This window comes from Tenrec ecaudatus, chromosome 10 (genome assembly GCF_050624435.1).
Source record: "Tenrec ecaudatus isolate mTenEca1 chromosome 10, mTenEca1.hap1, whole genome shotgun sequence".
NCBI lineage: Eukaryota > Metazoa > Chordata > Mammalia > Afrosoricida > Tenrecidae > Tenrec > Tenrec ecaudatus.
In genome coordinates, this window is record NC_134539.1 from 96,663 (window position 1) to 111,451 (window position 14,789).

Sequence of the window (14,789 nt, forward strand, 5' to 3'; positions counted from 1 at the left end):
TGACAACTTCCCTAATGTGGCAGTTACATAATCTCTTGTCCACTTGCAAAGGAGTAGAGTCTAGCCTGTCAATCAGGTCATAGCCAATGGTGCCGGTGTGGGCATGGCCTTCCCCTGAGGATTCTGGGAACTCCTGTCTTCCTCCATGGCGGTGGGACACACACTCTCCCTGCTTGATATTCCTGTTGACAAGCCATACGGAGCTACGCTGATGGAGTCAGAGCCCTAGAGGTGGAGGAGTCACGTGGAGACCCACACCAGAGCTGAGATGCTTCCACTGCCACTGGATTGACAAGACTTTCCGACCACTACCCTGTGATCTTCCTGCATTTGGCATCATTGCATGTGTTGTGTGAGTCTGAAGAGGAATTTATAGACAGGTATCAGACATATGGGCTAATAATGGCCTTATGGGCTTGATCTGGACTGGGCTGGGATCTTAATATATAATTACTCTTTATGTGGGAAGGAGAAAGTTGTTTCCCCAGGTCGTCACACTGTCTGCCAGTACATTGTGAGTTCAGTTGCTTAGAAGTTTCCTCCCTGAAGGCATCAGCCGTCCAGAGCAATCAGACAACTTGCCTAAAAAGCAAACCCATTACTGTGAGTGTTGCCTGAGTTCTGTCACCATCGCAGTGAATTGTCGAACCCAGCTGGAAAGTGGGGTGCCATGGGAAGATGGAGGCTGGAGGTGTATCTGGTCTCTGCTTGTGGCACTGGGCCTATCGCTGGCGTGCTGCTGGACTCTCCTTCACCCTGCTTACCCAGAGGGGGCCAGGTGGGACTCCCACACCCTTTCCAAAGTACCATGGACACACAGTGAAATCAGGGAACACCTGGAAAGTGCACGGCTTCTATAGAGCAGAAAACTGGTATGGACAGTGGAGGCCTAGCTAACTGAGGTGCGTGCTGCCCCTCATGGCTCCCTCCAGAGCACTTGCTGCACACAAGTTTTACTTCACTCTTTTTCAAAGCAAAAAATCCTCCTAGTGTGTGTGTTCGTAAGAGGGGGTACTAATGTAGGGAAGGGATGTTTGAAAGGCAAGAGTCCCCTATACAAGGTATCAGGCCTGCCCCCATCCTCATCTCCCACAACTTGCCTGCCTCTCATTCCATACATCTGGGCTACCTTCTCATCCCCTCCCTCTCTGCCCACCCCTACCACCAAATACTTGAACAACCCAGATGGTCACCAACAAACGTGATATGTCATCGCCACGAGGTGACATTCCCCCTGGAAGAGTTCCAGACCGACACATGGCACCCCCAGGGTGAATCTCAACACTGAGCTAATGAGAGGAGACACCCAAGGACATGGTTGCATGAGTCCATGGAGATGGGAAGCCCACAGACTACAGACTCGGCACCCTGGGGAGGGGATGGTGCCCAGGGAGTGCAGAATGGCTGTGGGCTGTGAACATGCTCTGAACCCAGATGGGGGTGTCTCCAGTTTGGGCCACTGAGCTGTAAGCTTTAATAAGTGAAAATTTTACAGCACTTTATGTCAGACCTAAGCTTTATGTCAAACCTGAAAAAATGTAAAGGTCACAACTTAAAATTCACTAGTTGATAAGTAAATATAAAACAGAAAAAGGTGCCCTCCCAAGGGAAGGCTGGAGTTGGGCTCAGGAGCTGATGCTGGAAGAGATTGGGCTGGGGAGGGAGTTAGGCGTCTCTCAGGAGGAGGTGCCTCTACTGGTTCTGGAATTGGGGGTTAGGCCTTGAAGTAGCAGGGGAAATGGCCCTGAAACTGGGGCTGGAGAGATCACCAGCATGCTCTTTCCAAAGACCATAAGCCTTCTATTGCTGTCCAGAAAAGACCACACCACGAACTCCCTGCCAGGAGCATTCCCAGCCACCAGAGGAGGGTCCGATTCCTCTGAGCTCTAATCCACCACTGGCCTCCAAAATGTCCCCTCTCCTGTGAAGCCCTGATGCTCATCACTGCTGCACACAGGCTCAATGCATTCCTGGGTGCCACACTCCCTGTGCCTGTCTCTGAGAGCTTTGCATGTTCCCACTGAACAAGCAGCAGGCTCACAACTCCAGGTTGGAGCTAGAATGTTTGGCTGAGTGTAGGCACCTTGAGAGGGCGGAAGTCCACACTCCATCTTCCATTGCCTTATTCTGGCACCAACCATTCCTCCCAAGACCTTTCACTTTCCAGCTTGATTGCACAATTCACTGCACTGGTCACAAAGAACTTGCAGACACACGCACAGTTATAGGGATTGCTGATTAGTTATGTTAGTCTGGGTTGACTAGAGAAACAAATTCATAGACACTCGTGTATAAGAAAGAGGTTTATTAAGTGGAGAGCAAATGACTTGAGAATGATTGGGGCAGGGAATGTATGGATGTGCTTTATCCAATTGATGTATGTATATGTATGGATTGTGATAAGAGTTGTATGAGTCCCTAATAAAATGTAAAAAAAGAAAAGAGGAGAAAAAAAATGATTAGGGCAAAGACTGTAAAGATATGCTTTATAAAATTGATGTATGTATATGTATGAACTGTGATAAGAATTGTATGAGCCCCAATAAATTGTTAAAAAAAAAGAAAGAGGTTTATATAAAGATGACAGAGTAGCCAGCCCCTGACAGTATCAGGGGTCCATAGGCGCAATTGTACAGTGATTATACAGATTACACTAAAGTCATAGAGCATAAGAGAAAGAAGAGGCTTTCTGTTGTCGGCCTGAGAGCCTGTCGTCGAAATGGGCAAGTTCATGAAACCCGGGAAGGTGGTGCTGGTCCTGGCGGGACGCTATTCGGGACGCAAAGCCGTCATCGTGAAGAACATTAACGATGGCACCTCGGACCGCCCCTACAGCCACGCCCTGGTGGCTGGAATCGACCGATATCCCCGCAAAGTGACAGCCGCCATGGGCAAGAAGAAAATTGCCAAGAGGTCGAAGATCAAGTCTTTTGTGAAGGTGTATAACTATAATCACCTCATGCCCACGAGGTACTCCGTAGACATCCCCTTGGACAAAACTATCGTCAACAAGGATGTCTTCAGAGACCCTGCTCTTAAACGCAAGGCCCGTCGGGAGGCCAAGGTCAAATTTGAGGAGAGGTACAAGACAGGCAAAAACAAGTGGTTCTTCCAGAAGCTGAGATTCTAGGTCTTGAGTCAAAATCATTAAAAAAAATCCCCAAAATAAAAAAATAAAAAAAGAGAAAGAAGAGAATGTAAAATAAAGAAGTCGGGCACATCGCATGGCAGCATGCTCACCTCAGCCTCTCTTGGTGGTCCACGTGGCGATGGAAGAAGAGAATATATTTCTGACCAAGGTTTATATAGACTTAAGAGCATGCAAGTCCCCTGATTACAGGTAACCAAATACGTCACAGGAAGGGGTTATACTATAGGCAATACAGCAATGGCAGGGGGACGATCTAGGGGTGTATACGCAGTAGGAAGAGGAGGAATGAAGGGTACACATGTGACAAGATGGGCGGATCCCTAACCTTATTTGTCCCTGAGCTGGTTTGACTTGCTATGAGCTCTCCTTCAGGAAAGCAAGCCTTGTCAGGATGGTGTGAGCCTCCTGATCTGTCAGGTTAACACAGCGCAGATCAGAAGACAATAAGGACACAGTCACTGGTTCCCACAATACCTCTTCTCTCTGGTCCTCAGCCACGTGGTCCCTGGGTCGAAGGTTCACAGAGCAGTTCCATCAGGTCAACGGTTCACCCACCTTCATGTACTCTCAGTCACGGTCCTCCACGCGGCTCCCTGAGCTCCTGGGTTCTTGTGTCCATTTTCCCTTCGCTCCTAGCCCTTCTGACTTTCAACCTTGGGTAAATGCTGCCCTTTGGGTCTCGAGCCCTTGATTATTCTGATGCGTGCACACTCCCTTCGTATCCTCATCTCCCGTCACACAATTGTCTAGCCACAGGAGTGAGGTCAGCTTCAGAGCTAAAGGCTAAGGACCATAGGTTTGGGGCTCTCCCAGGGTGTCTCCAACCAATCTTTCCTGGCCCTTAAAACGGCCCTCATCGTGACAGTCCTCCCTGTCGTGGTGGACTGTACATTCTATCTAGCCCTCACCCCTGTGTTCCAATGCTATCTGTGATGCTAAGGAAGCAGGGCTTGCTTGCATTTGAAGTTTCCTCTTTCCTAGAAGGTGTGACTTCTTGAAAGCTGGATCTGCCAAATGCGAAAGCCACACCTCAAGCAAACCGGCTTCCAGGAGTCCCACTTCCTGAGTAGACTGCACAGAGGCACGACTCTTGCCACCTTGGGGCATCTCGCCCCCTTTTCGGCTTGCCTCTGCCTGACTTCTGCTCTTGGAACTTGCATTGTGACTGGTCACCTGACCTGACTTCAGCGGCTTGTGCAGCCTCGTGGATGTCGGAACTCTGGGGTTGGGATTTCTCAGTGCCCCCGCACTGTGTAAGCCGTTTCTGGAATGCTTTGTGAGTTCTGTGAGAGGGCTAGAGGGGAGGGATGGCATTTGCTCTGTTGAACTTGGAACAGATAACTGGGGACATCTTGACTATGCATTGTTGAGTCCAGTACTTTTTCTAAACGAAATCACGTTTGCACGCTGTTGCCGGATCGGGTATGTAACATAGGTTACATCACTCCATTGCCTATAAACTCCTGCCCTTTCAATTTGCTTGCTGTCTATTGTTTCTGTCCTTTCATTTTTAGGCCATTTTTGTTTTTGTGTCTAACACGTGTCTTTGTAGACGGCACACTGATGGTCATGTTTTCTTCTCTTTATGCTTCATTAGGTCCAGTGCGTCAATCTATTTGCAGCCATTACAATGATCAGCAGCTATGAGTTACTGCCGTCACTTTGTTGTACTGTGTTCTTTGGTGCACTGATGCCTTTGTTTCATATGATTTTCGGACTGAATCAATTTTGCTTGGGTAGTTTTTAAAATCATTTCCTTTGTTGCTGTTGTTTTAGTGTTTACTAAATGTTTATGATTTTCCTTTATTATTTTGATGAGGAAATTAATTTTCTTTTTGGTTACCCTATAATTTATTACTTTCTTCCTGAGTGCAAAACAGTTTGTTCTGTCTTCAAATCACCTTGCGTTTCCTTCCATTTGGAAATTCCCTCTGCCAGCTGTGAGGTTGCTCTTGCTTGTAAGGATGTTTCTGGTTCACTCGTCTCTGCCTTGGAGTCTTTTAGCCCTTTTGGTTGGCTTCTGGGTGACTTTTACATCTGTTGCTCATCTCGGGTTCTTGTCTTGGAATCACACACACACACACACACACACACACACACACACACACACACACCTCCTCCCTACAGTTCATGGGAAAAGAGAAACCAGTCCACCACACCAGCTCATGGTGGGGACCCCCTTAGCCCACCCCTTACGGGAGGCACAACCATATATGCTTGCAGGTGACTATGGGGCATGCGGGGGAGAGGTATGAGAAGGACCCATATTATGAGGACCCTCGGGGATGAGACGGTGGCTGGTGTGAGGATACATTGCCAAGATCTTGCAGAGCATGTTTCCTGTAGCCAGTCTCTGACTGACTGTGGCTGCCGGTGGCATTCAGTGATGCCCTGCTAGCCCTCACCCCTCCATCCTGATGACTCAGCCTTGCATGCTCCCTGCTTCACTTGGCCCTGTATCCTGAGGCCCAGTTCCTTTCATGAATGGAATTGAGAGAGCACTTTGGATGCGCGGAGAGCTCACGGCTTCCTTTCTTTGGTCCAAATGCCCATGGCTGCAAGCACGCGCAAGCGTGGGAACCCACGTGGGGACCTGGGCTGGGCTCCCGGAGCGAGAGCGGGTGCCTCCTTCACGCAGGACACCCACTTCCCCGACCCCCCAGGGGCTGAGCCAGCGCACAGACCCGCCCGCCCCCTCCAGTCCTCCTCAAGGCCAAGACCCCCCAGGCTTCTCTGAAGGCACAGAGCCGCGCGCTCTCCGGGCTGAACCATGTCATCTTAAAAGCAGATTTACGAAAAGTCACATTGTTGTACACTTAGCTTTTTATTTCCAAGTCAAGGTATATTATAATTTTATTTCGATGGCTTTAAAAGAATAAGACTCCACCCATTTTATTTAATAAATATACTTCTTAGCTTACCTCGTTTTCAAATGTTTTACACCTTCTCACGACGACATAAGCAAATGCTGAATGTCCTTCATCTTAGAGAAGCACAGAGACTGGGGCAGACAAATACAACACAACCTAAATGAAATCAAGTTCCATACGAAGGGTAGCGTAAGTAAAATAGTAGTACAGGGTCTAAACTATAAAATTAATTATTAAAATGAGTTAGGTCCATCAAATAAAACGAGAAGATGCTCTGTTGTACAAGGGGGCTTCTTGGGTTGTGGTCTGACAATGGCAACAGGAGATAAAAGATATGAAATAACATGATGTGAAAGTAAGCTAAATATTAAGTAAGGAAAACGAAGCCAAAGTGAACAAAGCATATTAAAGCTATGTTAATTGAGTTAACTAAGTTAAAATTAAATACCAAATTAAACATGAAATGAACATTTATTAAGTTATATGAAAAATGAAAGTATCTTATGAAGCAAAATAAAACACAAAAACAAAATATTAAATAAAGCTTGGTTAAATGACACATATAAATATAAAACAAATTTAGATAAAATTTAAATTTTATCTGCACATTATTTATTCTTCATTTTATGTGGGTTGGACTGGTTGACTGCCTTGTTATTTTTGTGTTCTTGTTTTTAAGGCAGACTTACTTATAAAATGAATACTCAGCTGTTGATCTGATTTTTTTTCTCTTTTTTCCTTTTTAAAATCATTTTATTGGGGGCTCGTACAACTCTAATCACAATCCATACATACATCGTGTCAAGCACATTTTTACATTTGTTGCCATCATCATTCTCAAAACATTTTCTGTCTACTTGAGCCCTTAGTATCAGCTCCTCATTTTTCCCCTCCCTCCCTGCCCCTCCTCCTCACGAACCCTTGGTAATTTATAAATAGTTTTGTCATGTCTTACACTGTCCATCTTCTCCCTTCACCCACTTTTCGGTTGTCCACCCCCCAGGGAGTGGGTAGATCCTTGTGATGGATTCTTTCTCCTCCACCTTCCCCTTCCCCTCCTGGTATACTCTAATTATTGGTCCTGAGGGGTTGTTGATCTGCATTTCAATCCTCTCTTGAATCCATTCATATCTAACCAAATTCCAACTCCATCCCAGACAGGGACTCAAACCAGAATAGGAACCGTTTGGAGTCTATTTTCATGTATAACCAGAAAGAACTGATTCATATTGCAATCTGAACTCTAAACCCATTTCATTATGCCCTGTTCCTAAACTGCACTCTAACCAGATCAAAATCCCAGTTCTTGTTCTTAATCTGTTTATTGGGGAGCTCTTTCAGATCTCAGAAAAACTCCAATTCTTAACGCCTACCCTAAGCTTACACTTTTCAGTTCTTATATGCGCCAATCCTTAATTCAAATTTGTACCCCTAATCTCTCATCCCAAACCTACCTATAATTCCATTCCTAGCCCTTAGCTTTAACTTCAAATCTCTCACCCTAGTCCAAATTTTTATAACCAACCTCACTCAATTTCTATACGACCACAACTTTAGCCAAACCTCAGCTGTAATTTTACCTTGAAATCTAATCCAGTTCTCAGTCATTGGCCCCCTCCCCCAAATAAAAGACATTATTTAGGGTTATTAAATGCCAACTCGGAAAGACCACCACCACCACGGAGCCCACTCTGACTCAGGGTGGGGTAGAACTGCTTCCTCGTAATTTTGAGGTTGTCAATCTTCACTCAAAGTACCACGGACTGCCAAAAGAACAAACAAATCTGTCTTGGAAGAAGTACAGCTACAATGATCCTTAGAGGCAAGCATAGTGAGCCTTTGTCTCATGTACTTTGGATATGGTTGCCGGGACAGACCAGTCCCTTGAGAAAGACATCATGTCTGGTGAAGTGGAGGGGCAGTAAAGGAAATAGATGGATGGGCACAGTGGCTGCATCGATGGGCTCAAACCTAAGGAACCATTGTGAGGGCGGCCCGGGACAAGGCCGTGTTTCCTTCTGTTGTCCGTGATCACTCTAAGTCGGAATGGACTCCACAGCACCTAATGACAACAAGGACAAAGGCAACAGGACATCTTTCCTGGAGCAGGGAGCCTCGTCTTTTTCAGGGGGAGCAGCTGGCCTGGCTGCTCTGGTTCCCAGCTGAACGAGTAACCTTTGCCAGTGACATGACGCCAGTTCTCCATTGGATCCGTCTTGTGGTGGAAACAGACCTACAGACAAGCTCCTCATCCTGCTTTTCTACCGACCTCCCAGCTTGCGCACCCACACCTGCCAACATGACCCACCACCAAGATGGTACTGTCCCTGGAGTCGCTGCCCACCTCCGGAGTCCCCACCCCTGATGCATAGAACCCGGCAGCCTGGGGAGGTTTTGTTTTTGAGTTTTTTGCTAAGTTTTTATTTTAATCCAAGGACTTTGCTTCATACAAAATGTCATTGTAGAAACAATAGCAGAATCCAAAGTTTGGCTGATAAATATCACTCAGGCAGCAAACTAGTCAATCACAGAATTTTTTTTTTAAAAGTAAGTCCCAGTTGTGTTGCATGGTTGGGACTTGTCTTTTTTTTAAACACTGTTCTTAAATATAAAGTTTTGCAACAAACCTTCAATTTATATCAAATATAATTAAAAATTAACAAATAAGGAATACATTGTATCAAAAGTACGAAGATATACATGTCCATGCACATACGCGTATATATGTATATATGTATATATTTTACATGCACACAGAACTTGTTTGAACAACGGCCACTGCTTGACTGACCCCAGATGCAGAGAACGGGCTGATGCATTTCAAATTTGGCAACTCACTATGGGATTTTGGGAAAACATGGGTGCTTGAGAAGAGACAGACATAAAAACCCAAAGCCAGGAAACAGACAGCAGCTTCCTTCCCCTTCTCCCTAAGGCTGGACCGATTCTGAGAGTCTGCCAGATGCAGACAAGCCCCTGAGGGAAAGGACCATGATGCTCAACACCCAGGATAACATATATGGGGGCGGGGGTGGGGCGGGCGGGGATCCAAACAGTCAGCCTCAAAATACACATCCTTCTACACTGCAGCATGAGCCTGGAGATCACATGCAAGTCCGATCCCTGTAGAGTCTGAGGCTGTTAGGGAAGCCCCTGCTGCCGTCCACGTTCCAGGTTCTGTGCCTTCATGTGGGGACATCTGGAAAAGGTTTGGTCACAAAAGTGCTGACCCCAGAGTGAGCATCGGCCACCAAGGTATTTATATGGCCTGTGTGTCTCCGGTTGCATAGCCCCAACGGGCTCCTGGCATCTGCTCCCTTGCACCCACCTGTCACACTGTGTGCACGCCCTGGCGCACACGCACACATTGGGGGTCTTTACGGAGCGCCATAGAGTAGATGCCAATAGAAATAATAAAATCGTCCAGCAGAGAAATGGGTCTGCGATTCCAAGTGTGGACGGCACATGGGAGCCCCCACCTGTCCCAGAGCGCCATGCAGGAGGACCCCGCATCTCACCTTGCATGCAGCCCCAGTCTCTCCCTCAGAGAAGGGCCTGGAGGTCGACTGCACATGAGGTCTGGTGTCACCTGCCCTGCCTGCTTGCCGGTGTCTGTGTCCCACACCTTGGCTGACAGGTGGCTTTCCCAACCTGCCATCTGTGAGGGGTCCTCCCCTGGCACACACACACTCTCGCCTGTGACACGGCAGCCCTGGAGAACCGGACAGACAGCGCAGTACTCTGGCCACTGCGCTTGGCTTGCTTGGTCGCTGGTGGGCCTGTGGCTCCCAGGCTGCACGCCTGTACCCCACTTCTTTCCTCAGCTCTGGGGAGAAGTGGGCACGGGACCTGCAGGGCCCGGGGAAGGGGAGCCTTGTGGGGAGTCGCTCAGGCACTTGTCTTGGCCCTTGGACCCTGGGGGGGACAGTCTCCACAGGAGACCTCCTCACACATCACAGAAACACACAAGGAAAGTGAGGGTCTTTCTATTGGTTTGATGGTTTTAATTTGTTGTCATTTTCATCCCCATTTTTTTCTAGTTTTCTGTTTTTTTCTTTTTTCTAAATCAAGATATAGAAATGACAAAAGAGGGATGGGCCCTGGGATTAGAAACCAGTCAACCAAGGAAGGGGCTGTTTCCAGAGTTGGTCCCTGTGGGCTGGCCGCCCCGAGTCCTAGCCACCCCTCCAGGCCCCTGTGGCCCTCTAGAGGTCACACGGAGTGGCCGCCCCGGCGGGCCTGCTCGGACCTTCTAGCTCGGCCGGTGGGGTCTATGGGTGGTGTGTCTGGCGGCGCGGGACAGCACCCCGCCCCCGCCCCCGGCAAGGCCCGGCAGCTTCGTGGATGATAAAACTCATCGGCTGGCGCCGCTGTGCGGGGCGTGCGGGCTGGGCTCCCGGCCCGCTAGCACCAGTCGTCTTGGTCTGGGTGGTGGTAGCTGTGGCGCGCCCGGCCGCCCGGCGCGGGGCCCGCGCTGAGCCCCAGCGTGCAGTGATAGCCGTTGGGCACGCGGCGTAGGGGGTGCGGCTGCGAGGTCATGGAGGACAGGAAGGAAGTCCTGGAGGAGCGGCCCGAGTTTGTGGCCGCGGCCTCCTCGAAGGTGAGCGTGTCCTCGGGCGGAGGTGGCCGCGGGGCCTCGCTGTCCAGGCGCTGGCCCAGGTAGGGGTCGGAGCCGATGCGCGCGCCGGGCGCCAGGGGCTGGCTGAGCGCGTCCCGCTGCAGCAGCGCGTTGTGCTCGGAGAGGCCACGGCTGAGCCGGCCAGGGGAGAAGGCGGGGAGGCCGCTCTGGACGCCGGCGAAGTGAACGGGGGAGGAGTTGGCGGTCTTGTAGGTGACGCTGGGTCGGGGGGTCAAGGGGGTCTGGGGGAGCTGCCTCCGCCCACCTCGGCCTGGGGTGCTAGCACCAGATGTTGACAGCAAGGGGCTCCCATTAACTGAACCACCACCCTACATGAGAATGGAACAGACAGACACGGGGTGTGGTGCGTGGGCGGATATGGGGAGAGGAGGTGGGGGGCGCAGGGAGGCCCAGTGGGAAGGGGGAGGCAGAGGGAGGGGATGGAAGAAGGAAGGGGTGGGGGTCGGGTGTGGAGGAGAGGGTGGAGTGAGGAGGACAGTGAGGGAGTGGGGTAAGGAGGAGGGGGCGGGGGTGGGGGTCGGGTGATGAGAAGGGGTCGGGGAGTGCGGTGGGAGAAGGGGGGAAGGTCTGGGAGATGGGTGGGGCCTATGTGCTCAGCCTGGGAGCGCAAGGGAGGGGGCACGCTAGCAGGCAGTCGGGACGGGGCAGGTCCAAGGAGGGCTCTTTGTACCCGTCTTACCTGCCGGAGGGGCCCTGGCGCCGTGGCAGCGGTGGGCGACGTCGGCTGGCTGCCCAGCGGAGCCCGGGGTGGCCCAGGCTCGCGGCCCCCGAAGCGGTCACAGGAGTAGAAGCGCTGCTTGTCCGAGGATGAGGACGAGTGCTGCCGGCGCTCCTGCGAGCGGCCCCGCTCCTGCCTGCGCTCTCGGGCTGGCCCAGTTGAGCTGCCTGGGGCTGTGGGGGGCGGCGGGGGTTGTGGAGGATTGGTCAGCGGGGTGGTGTAGTGGGGGGAACTGGAGGCGTGAGGTCAGCCCAGGGATGGGAGAGGAGTCACCAAAGGAACAGGGACAGATCAGCTCAGGGACAGGACTGTTCCACATAGGGACAGGGGCCAGCATAGGGTGGAGGAGGGGTTAGCACAGGGACAAGGGTCAGCTCAGGAACCAGGAATCCAGGGGAGGCAGAGGTAACCCTGACTCAGTGCCAGGACAGACTACATGTCCCCTGACCACTGTGCCCTGGGCTTTTCTACTGGCTCCCAGAATCTGCTGTGGCTCAGAACCAGGGCTTCTACTGGCCCGGGTCTGCCAATAGCTGCTTGGATGACCACCCCCTGCCCCCACCCCCACAGATGTTAGGGTTCCACACACCACCATCAGGGTCCGGAGCCAGGCTGGGACCCTTGTCCAGGGACTTCTGCTTCCTGTCCCTGCGGCGGTGGCAGCGGTGGTGGTGGTGGTGGGCAGTCTGGCTGGCTGGGGCTCTGTCTAGGCTGGCTTTGCAGATCAGGGCTCCAGGGGGGCGCTGGGGGGCCAGGGTGGAGATGGAGCGCTTCATGGGGCTGGATTCTGGGGCAGGCTGCAAGGCAGGGCAGGGGAGAGCCAGCAGGCTGTGAGCAGATCAGTCAGAATGGAGACAAGGCCAGCACCTCATCATTCTCTTTCTGAAGCCCCCCCCACCCTGCCTGACCCCCTGGGGGCTTTGCTTGTGAACTCCGTGAGAAGGGTCCTGTCAGTGACACACATAAGGGGTGCCCATCCAGCTGGGGAGGAGGGGGAGAGGACAGCTTCTGTCTAGCTGCAGCCTGGGCCCCAAGAGATGAATGCAGCCAGGGCCCAGGGGATAGGGCACCCAGGGCCCAAGCAGCGCCCAAGCAGCCTGGCACCAGAAGTGGAGATGACAGGCTGATCCGTGATCATCTGGTTGCCTGGGGGCAGGGCCAGGCCCAGTGTCCTGGGTCCCTGAGTAGGGAGGACTGTGTGCCCCCCAGGCTTCCCTTGCTCCTTGCAGAGGCCCAGTAGGTGAGGGTCCCCAGGAGGAGTCAGGTCATTGCCATGTGCAGGTGCAGTCCCTCCGTCCATGACCCTGAAGCCTACCACACACCTGTGTTTCGGCTGCAAGGCGTGGCATGGATGCTGCTCGACCCTGACTCTCCAGCCCGAGCTGGGGCTCCCTGGCAGGGCTGCTCAGGGCCATGTCCTGCATCTGGACATCCATAGCCTGGGGGCGACAGGAGCCATCATTCATCCCCCCCCCCACGGGTTCCCCCTAAACCCCACCATGGGCTCCACCCTGCCCCCTACCCACAGGGCCTCCCCATCACCCACCACACAATCCCCACTCCCCACATGGGTCCTTACCTTCACCCCCACACAAGCCCCCTACCCCCACCCCACTGGCCTGGGAGCCCTTACCTGTTTTCCAGGCTCTGCCACAGGAATCTCTGCCGAGTGGCCCCGCTCCAAGGGTGTCCGAGCCTCAGAGGGCAGCCCCTTGGTCCGATGAGTGCCCCAGGAGACTGACTCCTTGAGGCCACTCCCTTGTGTCTGTCTACAGAGGAGAGGGGGCGCCCAGTGAGCCCTGGACTGCAGACCATGGTCCCCAAGCCGTCCTGCTCTGTGGTGGGCCCCAGATACCAAGGTCCCAGCCCCCCGGGGTTCTGAGCCTGCTCTTTGGCCCCTTGGTCAGGAGGCAGAGCAAGAACAGAGGAGTCCATCCCTCTAGGCCCTGCTTGTTTCTCCCACACAGTGGGGTCTGGTGGACCCTTCTCCTTGCCCCTAAACCCACTGGTCTCACTCTACATCTTTGGCCCCCAGAGAGCCTTCATCATTAAAATCACTGCTCCAGCAATCCGTTTCGGGGAGCCTTTCTAACCACCCTCACAGCCTCCACTCATGACGCCCACCTTAATGTCTTCCTGTTACAGGCTGTGTCCCTCCCCACACACCACCGAGTAAGCCCAGTGTACTGCTCGCTCTGCCCCAGGGCTTTCTCCCCACACACAGCGCTGACCATGGCTAACTACGGCTGCACAGCACCAGCCACGGCACCTTTGGGGGGCCTGCTAAACTGAGGGAGCCGAAGAGAGCGGCTGCTCTGAGGGGCGACAAGAGGAGAGCAGCCCATGTCCAGCCAGTACACATGTGCCATCGTCCATGAGCTGGCTCAAGGAGGGCCTGTCTTCAGCCAGTTAGGCAGGGGTTCTCTGGTTGGCAATAGAGAGGGTAATGGTTTGTGGAGAAACTGCAGCCCGGGAACTATTTGAAGTTCATTTTCTGGACTGGAAGTGTGGCTCAGATCAATCCCAGATGACAACTCATCACCATGATCTCTCCTGCACCAGTGTCTGTGCCCAAGAGCGAGGGAGCACGCGTGCGTACGCACATACTCAACTCACACACAGACACACACATGCGTACAAATATGCTTGAGACAATTGACGTGTGGGATGTTTTAAGAGCAGGGAGAGCCCCCAATAAAATGATTAAAAAAAATAAAAGAGGAGCTGATAACAAGGGCTCCAATAAGTACACACAGACCTGCCTGCTACATAGTCACACGCACTCTCAGACTTCAACACCCCGGCCCCCCAACACAGAACTCACACAGACCAACCTGCCCACACAGTCACACACCTTCTCAGACACACACACACACACACACACACACCTCAGACACACACACCTCAGACACACACACACAGACCTACCTGCTACACAGTCACATGCACTCTCGGACACACACACACACACACACAGAGACCTGCCTGCTACACAGTCACATGCACTCTCAGACACACACACACACAGACCTACCTACACATAGTCACACACTCAGACTTCAACATCCCCACATTCACACACATTCAGCCTTCAACTTACACTGACAGATTCACACACACTCAGTCATACATAGTCACACCATCACACATTTGCACACATACACATTCACAAACTTAAACCTACAAACTTACACACGCAATCTCATATACACATTCCAACTTATATACATTCACAGACTTAAAATGCACTGACTCATATACACAAAAACTTACACATGCACACGACACGGACTTATCCATACAGGCACACACAATCACAGACACACACACTCAGACTTAGTTACATCTACACACAGACTCACACATAGTCGTACACACTCACACTTGCACACATTCAGACTGAAAACATAT

At 51.7% G+C, this 14,789-nt stretch overlaps 2 protein-coding genes across 2 annotated transcripts in view; one reads left to right on the plus strand and one right to left on the minus strand.

Annotated features, from left to right (window-relative positions):
* Nucleotides 1-2,690: 2,690 nt before the first annotated feature.
* LOC142457768 (large ribosomal subunit protein eL27-like) lies at nucleotides 2,691-3,168 on the plus strand. The gene has a single exon (XM_075558871.1). The coding sequence runs from the start codon at nucleotides 2,720-2,722 to the stop codon at nucleotides 3,128-3,130; it is 411 nt and encodes a 136-aa protein (XP_075414986.1). The 5' UTR covers nucleotides 2,691-2,719; the 3' UTR covers nucleotides 3,131-3,168.
* Nucleotides 3,169-8,467: 5,299 nt separating this feature from the next.
* The window catches only part of CACNA1B (calcium voltage-gated channel subunit alpha1 B), a 167,025-nt gene continuing 160,703 nt past the window's right edge, over nucleotides 8,468-14,789 (minus strand). The window contains exons 44-48 of the mRNA XM_075559719.1: nucleotides 13,012-13,147; nucleotides 12,701-12,817; nucleotides 11,968-12,175; nucleotides 11,340-11,551; nucleotides 8,468-10,968 (exon numbers count right to left, since the gene is read on the minus strand). Of these exons, the coding sequence (XP_075415834.1) occupies nucleotides 10,426-10,968; nucleotides 11,340-11,551; nucleotides 11,968-12,175; nucleotides 12,701-12,817; nucleotides 13,012-13,147 (1,216 nt within the window). The 3' untranslated portion in view covers nucleotides 8,468-10,425. The remainder of the gene's footprint in view (nucleotides 10,969-11,339; nucleotides 11,552-11,967; nucleotides 12,176-12,700; nucleotides 12,818-13,011; nucleotides 13,148-14,789) is intronic.